General features: G+C 39.9%; 1 protein-coding gene across 1 annotated transcript in view; it reads right to left on the reverse strand.

Moving 5' to 3' along the window:
- Nucleotides 1–15068, reverse strand: part of ARHGEF10 (Rho guanine nucleotide exchange factor 10) — a 107495-nt gene that overhangs the window by 53593 nt on the left and 38834 nt on the right. The window contains exons 9-16 of the mRNA XM_030448639.1: nt 14314–14430; nt 13201–13315; nt 11132–11244; nt 6702–6779; nt 6315–6494; nt 4964–5080; nt 2914–3006; nt 1284–1454 (exon numbers count right to left, since the gene is read on the reverse strand). Of these exons, the coding sequence (XP_030304499.1) occupies nt 1284–1454; nt 2914–3006; nt 4964–5080; nt 6315–6494; nt 6702–6779; nt 11132–11244; nt 13201–13315; nt 14314–14430 (984 nt within the window). The remainder of the gene's footprint in view (nt 1–1283; nt 1455–2913; nt 3007–4963; nt 5081–6314; nt 6495–6701; nt 6780–11131; nt 11245–13200; nt 13316–14313; nt 14431–15068) is intronic.

The raw sequence follows: 15068 nt of genomic DNA on the forward strand, positions 1-15068 counted from the left end.
GCTCTGTCTGCCTGAGCTCACAGAGGAAGCTGAGGAGCACAGAGGGCAGGTTGCCAGAGACTGCCAAGAAGGTAACGAGTACAAAAGATGTATGGCATGGTAACTGCTCCTGCCATTTACCTTTAAGGTCTGAGGATCAGCACTGTGTGCAAGCATTCCTCAAAGGTCAACTACATCAACAAAATGGTCTGTAACTCACTCCTTTCTTATCCATCCACCTGCTTTTTGTGCTTTACAGCCTGTTTCACCCAGTCTGGCTTTGTTCCAAAACTGTCAAGGCACATGAACACAGGGCCCTGCTACTTGGAGGAACTATCCACATATATCTTGATTTGTCCCCCTGGTGCAGAACGTGCAAGACTTTACAGTTTTTATATAGAGAGTAACAAAAGAAAACCCGTACCACCTCTTAAAAAACACATTCTCTGTCTTGGACTCCTTCAGCTATGATGATTAGTAGCTGCTTCAAGAAAAAGGATTAGGAAAACAAGCAAGTAAAATGTCTGAATCAATCTTCTAATACACTTAGAATGGAAATACTATTCCAATATGACAAATTCAGTATCTCCTTTTTTATAAATAGCCTTAATAAGTGTGTTCAGGTTGACTACTTTCTTCACTGAAAACTAGGCTTTTATCAATCACAAACAAAATCACATGCTCTTCTTCAGCATGTTTCCATCACTCCATCCCAGACTAAGTCCATAAGACAAGCATATCCATAGCACAGACAGGTACTAACAAACTCAAAAGAAGTAGGTGCTACTTGTAAAAATTTTTCACAGTTCTTTAAAGACATTTTGGTTGAATGATCAGAACACATGAATGAACTAGACTGGAATGTTTCTTAAAACAGGGAAGATGGTGCACACATTCAATAGCATGTTTTGAACTGCTCCATAGACAGAACCGGTGCAGTACAAGGAACTGGTTCTGTCCTTTATATAGGAACAAATTTCTCAGTTCCAGACTAAATTAAGTTTTGAATGTATCAGAAGATGTACATGAGACTTAATTACAGGAGGAGGAAACAGGGTTACTTATACACTGCCAAAGGTCACTACTGCTGCTGCTACTTCAGCACATCATCAGCTCCACCCCACAGCAATTTAACCCATGAGCCTATTCAGGTAGCTCACATCTCACACTTACTGCTAGACTAACCCCATACTGTTGTGCTCTACAGAAAACCTCAGGTGTCTCTTTGGTGTCTGTTCTAAAGATTGCTCAAGGCCCAGAAACAAATATACTAACTCTTCCATCACACATTCTTACTCCCTAACCTTGTTGAGATAACGTTCGTTCATTGCTTTTGCTATTTGCTTTATTTCACAGCGCTGATCCGCATCCCTTTTCCTTTCATTTAACTTCTCTGCCAGTGTTTCAAGTTCTGTAAGAGCCATCTGTAGAGGTAGTCTGTCAGGATGTCCTTTATTAGTATTCTTCAACATATCCTGAGGAGAAGTAGTAAAACAAATGAAAGAACCAAAAATTTAAATAATAAATAAATAAATAAATCACAGTTAACTTCAAAGTCAAGGTCAAAACATTTCAGAATGTAATGATATTGCTTCATTCTTTACCCAAGTAATGATTTACTCTACTAAAGAACAAGACCAATGAACACCTAATAAATATTCAGATAGAACATCACTTACTTTCCTGAATACCTTAACAGTTCTTAAAAAAGATACTGAATGGGGTCACTGACTGTGCATTTACAGAAAATCTAGTACAGCAAAGGAATTTAAAAATCAGTGTAAAAACACAAATGCTGAGGTAAATTTTAAAACGCACACTCTTTTAAAATCAATATTACAGTATAATTTCTAGATGTCTGTAAACAATGATTCAAAATTAAACTTCTCTGATATTTACTACTAAAATCTTATTATCTTTTTTACTGTTTTTATTCCTCTTCAACACACTGACAGCACATTCATTGCAACGTAGGAGACAGTGCTTCATGGAGGTTGCAAGAGCCTTTAAAAATCTTTCCATTTTGTAGGTGTAAAGTGGAACAATTTGAATGAAATTTTTGCTTCTTTCCCACAGTAGTTAAAAACCCCTATGTATTCACTGCAGTTCCTTACTGCAATACACTCAATTTCTTCTGCCAACTCACAAATTCTAGCCACAACTAGCCACCCGCACGCTTCTCCACAACTATCTCTGATCCTTCTCTCTCACAGTAATTCCTGGACCTGCATCCCAAATCTTGTCCTCCTCTGTGACACCTGCACAACAGCTAAATCATAACAATTGCAAGGATAGACCTGCAGTCTGGAAGAAGTTACAAACAGCCTAAGTTGGTCTGGAGCCTGTCTGTGCTGTGCTCTTCCTACAGCCCAACTCCCAGTTAAGAAAAGACCTGAGGACTTCCTGCCAAATGTTTAGTTTCCATGGGAAGGAAAACAAGGCACTGCAGGACAGAAGGAAGCTGCAACACACTCCAACAGGTTCTGTAAGCCAAGCAGTCAGGAAGAAAGCATGCTTTTATTCCCCATCCCACATATATTCCAAACTATCCAAGGCATGAATTACATCCTCTTGACTTTTTTTTTCTTAAGTGGAAAGTAATGCCACAAAGTTCCTAGTAATTACATGAACAAGTAGCAGCTTAACTGCAAAGTGATTTACAAGCTAAATCTAACCTAGCAAATAATCTTGAGTAAATCTACTTTACTAAGATTTTCCTGCAGTGAAATTGCAGTACTATTGCCTTTGCTGCCATCAGAATACAAGATCATCACATTATGATGCACTCAAATTTTATCTTTGTTATTTCCCCATGATCCAGTGGTCACTTCACACTGCACTGTGCTACTCCAGAAGACAACAGCTACCACACAATCCCCAAAACAAACCACATAAGAATGCAACAAGCACATCCCTTTAGTAAACATTAATTACCTGCAGTAGTAGAATGAACTGTGGAAAGCGCTGTATAGGTTTCATCATTAAGCTGTACAGTGTGATTCGATCAGGGCTTGACTCCTGGCACTGCTGCAATGCAAGCAAACCACACTTCTTACTACTGTGAGCATAGTTCCACCAGTTACAGAAGGAAAAGAAAACGTGTGGAAAAAGTCTTCTATGTAATTTACATTAATTGTAACAGTGCTACTGTAAACATTCCATTTACTATAAATATATCAGTTAATATTACTTAAAAATAAAATCTCTATTAAAGCTATGGCATGTCACTCAACTGTAGTCTTATCCTGCAGCAGCAATGCAGCACCTATGTATATATTGATATAGCACATTCATGCTTTTTACATAAACACTGCACTGAAACATCTGCTTAGCTTCTAGCACAAGGAAGGTAATGTCCTTCTTCTATGTCTTAATTTTAAAAATGTCAGCAATCCATTGATTTATAGACCTTAATTTACTATTTCTACTGTGTTTCTTAGAGCTGGGAGCTGAGAGACTATAAATCTCTAAGTACCCATGTGTTTTTAAGAGGAAATGTAAGAAAAACAATCTCTGTGCTATGCAAACAAGATATTTTCATTTTCCTTATTAAAAGAAAGTAAGGAAAAGAACATTCATTTATGTTTGGAAAGAAAAATTTTAAAATCTATTATTTTGGTTATTGAGAATGGGAGGTAAAACCATACAAATTTCATCTCCATGTATAGAAAAGCCTTGTCCCTATAAGAAATGTCAGCATTTGGATATATTTTTACCAGAATCACAGCTATCCCAAAACAAGGTGTTAGAGAAAATACTCAGTATTCAAAACAAAGCAAACCCAAGCAATATTAAGCTGGTGTTTTGTTTCAGTTGCTATTTATTGGTACAAAAATCAGCCTCACAACAATTTGTTTCCACCCTTATCTCCACAACCCCCCCCTCCCACAAAATACCTGCAGTAGAGATTCTCTCTGTTGCTGGTGAGTAAACAAGAAAAGGAAGGTACAGAAATGGCTTCTGTCCTCATAACTGGGTGCTCACTCCCCAGCTCTGAACACTACCAGTGCCAGCAGCAACAAGCAGCAATTAAGAGTTTTAACTTAGGTCTCTATTGGAACAACAGGCTTTCAACATTGAGAAGGGATGAAGTGACTATACACTCACAAGAGAGTTTGATCTTCATGTTGCCTCAGGCTTCCAGAATATAAGCCTGAGTAGCGCTGGCCACATTCTGAAAAGTTGTTAGTTAAACTTAAAATCTGGATCAGCCCCCCTGCCACCCTTCCCTAGGCAAACTGAGAGCTTCACTATTTAGTTTGGCCAGGGCACCCAATTTGGTGCACTCTATTTTGGTTTGGTGAAGACCTGACAGGGTGACAGCTCTGAGAGGCACAACTCAATCCAGGTCTCTTGAGGGATGGGACAAGCAGAGCTTCCAGGCTTTCAGCAGTGTCACAAACAGCCTAAAAGCCTTGCAATGAATTTTGTGCACCCCCTGTAAGGTACCATCCCTAGGGATTCGCAGCGCTTGTATTCCAAGTACCAGGCTCTCAATGCACATCATCAGGGTAGTATGTGTTCTGCACAAAAATTTTCAATTTTAACCCAAAACTGGAAACATGATTTCAAAATACTAGACAATTGTTATAGAATGGAAATCTAGTTACACTACTTTGCATAACACAATAAAGATGGTGCAAGTAAAATTAAATCCCAAATAAGAAGAGGCCTCAGATGGTGAGCTATTTCTGAAGCTCATCTGCTACTAAAGAATCTCAGTGTTTTTCCAAGTACATTCATGCAAACACCTACAAACTGATCTGAAAACAACAAAACCACTCTGCATTTCAAAATACATCTTAGACCTAACATCTTGTTATTATTCTGAAAACACAGTTGTGGAATGCAATGGGAATTTTTCATGCCAAATCCATAAAACCAAACTCCTTAAAACAGTCACACAATATACATTATTTTTCTCCTAACTTACAATAGATACTGTCTTATTTATATCACATGCCAAGCTCTTGATTGAACTCACCTTTAAGAAGTCTAAAAAGGCGGGTTTGTTGGCACACGTTTTCTTGAGAATCCCTACTGCTGTACTGAAGTTGTTTACATATTCACTGTATGCATCCAATACCATAGATTTTGAAAACTGAAAGCATAAAATGGTAAACTTTAACTATAAATAGAAGAGATCCCCAAAAGCACAAGTGTCTAAACCTCTGACCACTAAGGACTCCTCTTGCTTGGAGCTAAGGGTTTTGCTTGGTTTAGTGCTGGATCTACATAAATAATGGCAATACTCAAACTAATCTCTCTGTAGAAGACAAGGTAGAAACCTAAAAGTGTAACAGCTGTGAATAACTGAATGTAAATTTACAGAAATTCATCTTAGTAATGACACTATGGCAGTGTCTGGGGAGTATTGAAAATCAAAGGGCATCCACTGAGATCCAAAGTGGCTGCTGGGATCCCCTGATCATCTCACTGCCACCCATCTTCCACATCTTGTGGATGACCAGAGTCCTAGGGCTTTAATGCCCCATCTTCAACTGGGAATGCTTTACTAGGAAAGCAGACAGATTGTGTGGCCTGCAAACAACTACATGAAGGCTAAGATCATTGCCCATTGCCTCCTTAGTCATTTTATCCCTCTCTTCTACAGACCTGGTTTCATAAATGCAACAAAAAAAGTATCTGTTTCATTTTGACTGGAATGGGACCAAAGCACTCAAGAGACAGAGATCCCAGTGCTCTTGCAGCAGGCATGAAGAGATGGTACTTCCAGCAGCTGTGTGGCAACAACAGGAGGACTCAAACCAGCAGGTACCCAGCTTTTTCCATGCACACTCACACTAGGAACAATGTCCTTCTGTTAACCAAAGCCACTTTTTGTTTTCTCTAATTTAAAGCAGTGGCAAATTCAGTCCTTTACCAGATGGACTTCCATGAAGGGTGGGATAGTGTTTTACAAATACTCTTGATTTGTGTCCCAGGCTCAGTTCAAACCCAGGAATTCAGATCATATCACCCACTGTCTTTTTTTCTAATCCCACCACCTATTTGTGACTACCTACTTGTTAAAGTGTCTCAAATTCATCCTAATTTTTGGTGGGTTGTGATTCTCTGAGTCCTACTGTTTACTTAAATCTCTGAAAGCTTGATCAAAGCCTGAAAATTTTGCTCACAATCCTTTCACATTTGCCAACCAAGCCAAAGACATGTATTGGTGTCAGTTTCCTTACCACGATGGTACATACATACTCTGACAGCTGCCACAGGCATTGGAGAATATGGGAATAAAGTGGCCAAGTTAGATAGAGAGATACTGAGATGGAATAACAAGCTTAAAATAACAGATTATATGTTCAGATGCATTTGCTTACTGAAGCAACAAAGACATCTCCAATCATTTCAACAGAGTCCCACTCAGACACACGACTCGCCAGTGCAATCTGAAACATGGAATGGCACTGAAGAATTTCCTTAATTCGATAAAAGACCATCTTAAGTTTTCTTTCACTCAGTAATTTTGGTTCCATATCTGAAAGGGGCTTTTCATATTGCTGTGGGGGAAAAAAAATAAAAATAATATTAAAACAAACAAAAAAGGGCCTTCTACAAGCAGAAAAAGCAACTTATGTAACAGTACACACAATACCTCAAAACATTTGGCATGAAGCAAAATCTACATGAGTCATAGTACAGATTCTTTGAAGGTTTGACCATGTTTTCAATTTCAAAATTTTAAAACACAAAAGATCTTAAGGTACCTCCAAGATTCTTTTGAGAGCATCCACGTAATTCTTCTCACTGTCAACTACAGAGCCCAAAATATACCTTCTCACAACCTGTTAAGAAACAGAATTTTGTCTGAAGCTCTAATCAGATAACATGTTTATCACAGTTGGGAACGTTGATGATAGAATGCTTACATTAACAAAGCACAAGAAACACAAAGAAATACAGGAAATGCAGTAAAATAATGCTGTACCTCTTCAAAAGTAATGAAATTTCCTCTTACTGTAAAATGAATTTATTTTAAAGAACTCAACATCTCTTTTGTCTGTAATCTTTACTGACTTGCATTTCAGGCTTTACTTTTGAAATTTGTCTTTTCATCTAAGATGTATACATTTAAGCATCAATATAAATAAGTATAGATAACATGGCTACTTTGGTGACTTGCTTCAATGAAACAGGTAACCAGTTTTCAAAAACAGTCTTCAAAATAAACTTTGCTTTTTAAATATGTTTTAGAATTTATTAGGAGTAACCTGAAGAACAAACAAGAAAACACTAATTCGCTTTTTAAGGTAAGGTCATATAAACTGTACCACTGAGAAAGTATCTAAGTAAGTCAGCTTTCTTTTTTTAAGCATGATGCATAAGTGAAAACCCTGTCTCATCTATGTTCTTAACAACAGAGTTGTGAGAACTTCATGATGTACTATCATTTTTCAAGTTTACAAACTACTATTTATCACACCTCCTACTCCACCCCCTGCCTTTGCAGTTCAGCTGAAACACACATTGTATGCACATGCAGGTGACATGACAGAAAGAACTGGAGAACCTACTTGCTTTAAAATTTAAACTTCTTACTGTTATTGATTATTTCTCGCTGGTTTTAAAGACTTGTTTTCACCCAAATACATTTATTTCCTAATCCAATTCATCCCAGAGCTTTCTAAAGCTTGACTACTTTTAAAAGGGAGAAGACAGCACAGGGGTAGGATCAAACCACTCCCTACAATTACAAGGGAAAGCAAAGCTACTCTTTTTTTTTTTTCTTTCTTAAGCCAGGCTAAATGACCATGAAACTCAGATCTCAGACTTGTTTCTCTTTGCTCCTGATCCCCATAACCTCCTTCCCTTTTCTGCCATGGCTGCCTTTGATTCTTCGCAGTAGTATTTTGCACTATTAAGTTAATTTAGCAGTCTTTTATTTGGTATAATGTATCAGATGGTCTGGTAAAAGATACAAATCCACTTTTAGTTACAGTTCATTCTTCAGAAAAGAATAAACATCTGTAGAAAATGTGTTTTTTCCAAGTTCTATAATACAGAATACAGTTACTTAGTAGTGCCCATAGATTTTGCAATAGATACGAACAATTTACAGCAGGCTTGCATTAAAGTCCTATATTTATAGACACATTTATGCTAGTAATAGTTCCATAAAAAACCCCAACTTGTCATAAGAATCCAGATCCCAGTATTAAAACAAATCAAAAACTGACATGACTGAGACCCAATGCAGGACACAGTATTTAAAACAAAAGCTATTGTGCCACCTGCTGTCTAAAACAAGCAGATTCAGAAAGTCAGCTGCTTGTGGCAGAGTTGTCCACACTGCACGGGGCTTCTGGCCTTCACCTCCTCCAGCTGGGATGCCCAAGGCTGCTGCATCATCTGCCGGCCCCTGGCCTGTGCTGTGGCACAGGGTTATCCTGTGCCACCGCCAGGACTTGTGATGGCCTCTGTTGTGCTGCCAGAGTTTTCCATCAACATCATCCCACAGAAGTCATAGTGACTGGCAGCCCCATCCTCCCACACACTGCCTGCTGCACCCCTCCATAGAATCATCATGGTTGGAAAGGACTTTCAAGATTATTAAGTCCAACCATCAGTCCTACAACACCTTAACCACTAAATCACCTCCCAAAGTGCTATGTCCACCTATTTTTTTAATAGCCCCAGGGACAGCCACTCCACCACCTTCCTGGGCAACTGGCTCCAACACTTCACTACTCTTCTCCAGGCTTAACATCCCCAGCTCCTTCAGCCTCTCCTCCTAAGACCTGTCCTCCAGACCCCTGGTTCAGCCTAGCTGCCCTTCTCTGTACTTCTCCAGCACCTCGATGTCCTTCCTGTGCTGTGGTGCCCAAAACTGCACACAATACTCAAGGTGGGGCCTCACAAGGCTGAGACAAGGGTAAGATCACCTCCCTGGCCCTGCTGGTCACACTGTTCCTGATCCAGGCCAGGATGCAATTTGCCTTCTTGGCCCCGTGGGCACACTGCTGGCTCATGTTCAGCTGCTGTCAGTCAGCACCCCCAGGTCCCTCTCTGCTGGGCAGCTCTCCAGCCACTCCTCCCCAAGCCTGTGGTGCTGCTGGGGTTGTTGTGGCTGAAGTGCAGGACCCAACACTTGGCCTTCTTGGAACTTATACTATTGGCCTTGGCCCACCAATCAAGCCTGTTGGGATCCCTCTGCAGAGCCTTCCTACCCTCAAGCAGATGGACACTTCCACCCAGTTTAGTGTCATCTGCAAACTTAGTGAGTGTGCCCTCCATCACCTCATCCAGGTCATCAATAAGGACATTAATGAGGATCAGCCCCAGCACTGAGCCCTGGAGGACACCACTTGTGACAGTCAGGCTGCCTGATGGATTTAACTCCATTGACCACAACTCTTTGGACCTGTCATCCAATCAGGTTTTTATGCATTGAAGGGAGTGCACATCCAAGCCATGAGCAGCCAGCTTCTCCAGGAGAATGCTGTGGGAAACTGTATCACAGGCCTTGATAAAGTCAAGGTAGACAACATCACATCCAAACATTCACCACAGCTGGCATCTGGATTGTTAATAAAGATACTAAAAAGGACTATTAAACACCACAGGTCCCTTATCTGCTCCTGAGGCACACAGCTATCACTGATCCACCTACGCTGACTGTTCACAACCATCTTCCTGTCCTCCCAAATCCAGGAATAGCTCCCAGTAACATTTGTTCCATCATCTTTGCAAGGACTGTGACAAGGACAGCCAGGCCCTAATTTTCCTTCTTGCCCTTCTTGAGGATGTGTCACATTTAGCAGTCATCTGATCACTGTGATACTAGAGAAAGGCCTCACCCTCACAGCACCCTTAAATGCATTCCACCTGGTCCCATGGAAACCTGTATGTACAACTGGATGCAGCACCCCCTCACTACACACAATGCTTCACTCTGGCAGGGCATTCCTCCAGGCTTAGGGGCTTCAAAGGTCTGAGGACAAACCTTACCAGTAAAAGCTGAAGCAAAGATACCTCAGTCTTTTCTGTGTCCTTTATCACTAGGTCCCTGCCCCAAGCAACAGATCTGTATTTTTCTCAGCCTTATTTTTGCTGCCAATGTACACATGAGAAGCTCTTCAGTATTGCCCTTCACGTCTCACTAGCAACAGATGAGTTCTGATTTTCCTAGCTCTGTCCCTGCCCACTTGGGCAGCTCCTCCTGGGTCAGTTAGCAACACCTACACAACGCTTACTAGTTTACTCAAAACTAAGAGAGGTCCATTTTTCCAAAAGAGGGTACACAATTATTTTCAATTACCTACAAAGAAACCTGTCAAACTCCAAAACTGTATTTGGAAAGAGGGAAAGGACAACATCCAGACCTTACAGTGTAATGAAATCTTACCGTATTATAGCATAGCTTGGGAGTTGCACTGTTACAGATTAGCACTTTAACATGCTAAACACATTAGAAAAATAAACCTCACCAAGCAAAGAAAGAAAATTTACACCATTCTCCTCAACTGCCCCTAATTTGTTTTTTTTGCTCACCTTCTGAAGACACAAGAAACTCTCATACAGTTATTACCAAGAAACTCATACAGTTATTACTTGTCATAAGAACAGAGTAGCCCACACCCACAAGATTTATTTTCAGCCAAAATTTCTAACTAATGTCAATTTCAGTGTTTTTTGAAGTGTTTTCCACACTGACTATAAAGTATGAAGTGAGAAACAGCAAACTGTACTCTTCTGTAGACTTGACTTTACTTGGGACAGTTTATTTGGGACTTTATTTTTTTAATCAGAGCAAAGTTGGGATTCAGAGAGTACATAGGATATTCTCTAAAACACAAGCAATGCTGGAGCAATGCTTCTGACTCAATAAAAACATTTAAACTCTTCTTTTTCACTCATAACCATCATATTCAGTTGAAGTGTTCAGTTAGTAAAATAATATAGATAATTTTGTGATTCAAACCAACATTTTGCATCTCTGGATGAATTCAGGGATGATGCAATTATATGCACACGTAACAATTTTCAAAAAACTCCTTATTCAAGTTCTGAATTTTATGTCCACCTAATTTATGGTAAATGTCCATTTGTTTGAAGAACAAGGCACGTGGGAGTCACTGATGCAGAGCAGAAGAGGAGGAAAAAGAAGAACAAGATTGTATTTCCAAAATCCTATTACCTGCTGCTGTGATAATCCTTCAGGCATAGGAGTCATAATTGCTTCTGTATGCATACAGTCCACATCAATAAATAAATTTAGCTCTTCTTCTTCCAGACATGATGATCTATGATCTACAGATAATTGAGTAAACAAAATGTCAACTTTCAGAACATACAGATGCAAAGAAGAAAAAAAAATACAAGTAGCCTGTTGTCCAAGCACATTAATCACACCACAGCCTTGCTTTTACTTAACAAAAAGAAAGTTCCCAGCACTTGTGTATCACCTGTGAAATCACACAAATACCACCATCACTGATAGGTGCACTAATACAGAACATCTTTCAAAGGTATCTCAAAATCCTAAAATCCCCACAGCAGAAGACAGCCCATGCACCTTCCGCTTGAACCCTGCTCGCAGCCAGGAGTACACGGCTGCCCAGAGCACAGGACATGACAATGAGGGGTAAAGCACTGAGGCTCCAGGGCTGGCAGTTTTCAAATAAGGACCTTTGGGAAGAAATTAAACACCCATAATATGATACAGTTCTAGAAATTCCATAATCCTTCCATAACTGAACTAAAATAAATAGCCAAATGTACCAAAATACTGGCTTTTGTCAGATAAGAGAGGAAGGAACTCTGCATTGCTCCCTGTGTACTAATTTTATGCAAAAAGCACAACCAAAGTGCAGTGACAGGTGGCAGTACACAGCCAGACAAACAAGCAGACACAAGCAAGGAAGAGATAATGAAAGAACAGTGTAAGGTAAAGATACTGTGTCTTAGAACAAAAAGAGAAGAGGAGAAGAGGAGAAGAGGAGAAGAGGAGAAGAGGAGAAGAGGAGAAGAGGAGAAGAGGAGAGAGGAGAAGAGGAGAAGAGGAGAAGAGGAGAAGAGGAGAAGAGGAGAAGAGGAGAAGAGGAGAGGGGAGAGGAGAGGAGAGGAGAGGAGAGGAGAGGAGAGGAGAGGAGAGGAGAGGAGAGGAGAGGAGAGGAGAGGAGAGGAGAGGAGAGGAGAGGAGAGGAGAGGAGAGGAGAGGAGAGGAGAGGAGAGAGGAGAGAGGAGAGAGGAGAGAGGAGAGAGAAGAGAGAAGAAGAGAGAAGAGAGAAGAGAGAAGAGAGAAGAGAGAAGAGAAGAGAAGAGAAGAGAAGAGAAGAGAAGAGAAGAGAAGAGAAGAGAAGAGAAGAGAAGAGAAGAGAAGAGAAGAGAAGAGAAGAGAAGAGAAGAGAAGAGAAGAGAAGAGAAGAGAAGAGAAGAGAAGAGAGAAGGGAAGCTGTTGGCTGGGAGAAATTCACAAGTTCATTTACCATATCTGTCAGTAGCTCCCTCCTGATTTGGTAAGCTGCTAAAGGACTAAACCCAGGGAGGTGGGAGAGTCCCTGTCCCTGGGGCATTCAAAAAATGAGGAGAGGGTGCTTCAGGAGATGATTTGGTGGTGAAGGTGATGTAGGGCTGATAGTTGAACTTGACAGATCTTGAAGGTTTTTTCCAACCCTGATGAGTCTTTTTACTTCTAGATATTTTATTTTGCATCACTTTGTTTTCTCAATCCGAACTCAGCTTTCATCAAAAACTAGTGAAGTGTAATGAAGCAGAACAGTTTCTTTCCCTAATTCCACTCTTAAGCATGAAAAGTGGTTGTTATCCCTTGGCCTAACAAATTTCTTAAATGGCTAACTATCATTTCAGTGAAAACCATGTCTTAACAGCAAACTTTCCTGACATTCAGAAGTTACTTGATGGGGGGAACTGGACAGACAACACAATTTCTGTACTCCTGTTTACCAATGCTTAGATAGCATCTACAACACTGTTTGGTGGAATCTGTTGTTTTAGTTGTTTCTAAGTGAAACCTTCTCCATGGTCCTTGGGCTTCTCAGGCTACTCCAATTATTGACTCATACCTAAAACTACTGAAGCTTCACTGACCATCTGTCACCTGAACTGAACATTATATCTTACTTGATTGATATAAAGCTGATCTAATGCATCCAGTGCTCAGCTCCTAGTAAAAACCCTGGTAGGTGATTCACTTCCTTTCTCAGAAATTACTAGAGAGTAACAAACAGTATAATTGGCACATACCTTGTGAAATAAAAGATTTTGTTCTAATGAAGGAACGACCCTTTTTCACAGCTGCTTTTGTCTTTTCAAGCCCATCTTTGGTACCTTCTCTAGCAGCTCTCATAAACTTTTGCATCTGTAAGATAAAAAACATGGTCTACATGTTCAGTTAATAATAGGAACACAATTGAGCATACCATGCACAGTACCTTTGATCAAAATTTCCTTAGAAAAAACACTGTTGAGTTGTTTAGGCTATAAATATTGCCCTCAATCAAAGGATTATATAGCAAGCACACAGATTTACCAAAGCTCACATGTGAGCACCTGTATTTTTTCTTGATAAAGCCAAATGTAGAGAACGGGACTCACTGCATGGCAATACTGTATGCAAGCCTAAAAATAGCAGAAATGCTTAAGAACACTTCTCCATCAAACATCTGAACTCAAAATAGTCTCAAATGCTCAGCTTCACATTTTATAACAAATGTGTAATTTTGTAGCACACTGCTACAGCAAAAAGCAATTTCATGCAAAAAAAATCTAAAACGAAACGTTCTTTTGCTAGGAAATATTTATTAGAAAAACCTGCTTTGAACGTTTGCTTTCTCAAAATGCCACCACAACAAAAAATCCTTCATGTCAGAGCTCCTTCATCATCAGCAACAACAAAACACAACACTGTCTTGCTGCAAGCATGCAATTTCTCAGTTTGAGCCGAAACTTTCACAAAGACCCAGCCTTTTCAGACTGACTCCATTCAAACTGGAGGGCATTCTGACTCACACTATTTGACAGCAGGTAGCCAGAGGGCTAGGGTCACGCTAGACCTGTGTAGCCCACCCAGATCTCACACAGGCACTGGGGCAGAACACCTGGCCCAGACTCTGGGATAAGGGCACCAGTCAGCAGGAAAGAACAATGCCCTATCTCATCTTCTGTAACTGTTACCATTAGCAATAAGCATGAGAAAAGGTCCTTGAAAAGTACTTTCAAGACAAATTGCATAATGATTCAGCACATTTAGAACTCATTTCATACCAGTTATTGCCAGCTTTTTCAAGTTATTATTAACATTGTGTTGGAAAAAGCAATCATCTAAACATAACTAATTACAAAAATCAACTACACTACCTTCAGCTCATGTTTTTGCTTTAGTTGCTGAATCTCTACTGGTCCCACAGTGTTTGCCATCAAATCTTTCATCCTTTTTTCATAATGCTCCTTTAAACGCGTTAGGTCATGAGAAAGCTAGTGTATAAAAAGACACAATCTTTTCAAAAAGCCTGCAGTGCAAACTTCATGCTAAAGTACTCGCATATATCATGCATGTTGCCTACTGATACAAAAACAACTGGGGGAAAACTATTACTTAGGAAAGCTCTGACCCAACGACTACACCCTCACTCCTGTACATTGCTGTACTTTCTGAAACTCAGCCAGGTGACATTGCACTTGACAGCCAACTGTGTAAAAGAGATGGACAAATTTGCTCACTCTAAGCTAGCTGTGGGAATTTTCCTAACTAGTCTAAAGAGTTTGATTTCTTTTATTAATACCTTAAGAAAAGACTGGAAAATACCTTTGCATGTGAATGCGTAATCCTTAACACGGCTACTGATTTAGTATTTGGGGTGGTTTTGTTGTTGCTGTTTTTAATCTTTCCTGTTGTCTGTAGCTTCACCTTTGGCAATAGTCATAGGAATCTATTTATTCATTTGCACAAAGCAAGGTTTAAAGCCATTTTTTAAATGCTTGTAAGTATTCTTTGATCTGTCACAGAAAACAGTTGGCAGTGGATTAAGAATACCAGGATCAGGTACAAAGAGTCAGAGACCCTGTAGCTCGCTTTTCCAAGCCAAAAGGTTTTGAGGACTGCTTTGTGAGGA

The sequence above is a fragment of the Calypte anna genome, chromosome 3 (assembly GCF_003957555.1).
Source record: "Calypte anna isolate BGI_N300 chromosome 3, bCalAnn1_v1.p, whole genome shotgun sequence".
Taxonomy (NCBI): domain Eukaryota; kingdom Metazoa; phylum Chordata; class Aves; order Apodiformes; family Trochilidae; genus Calypte; species Calypte anna.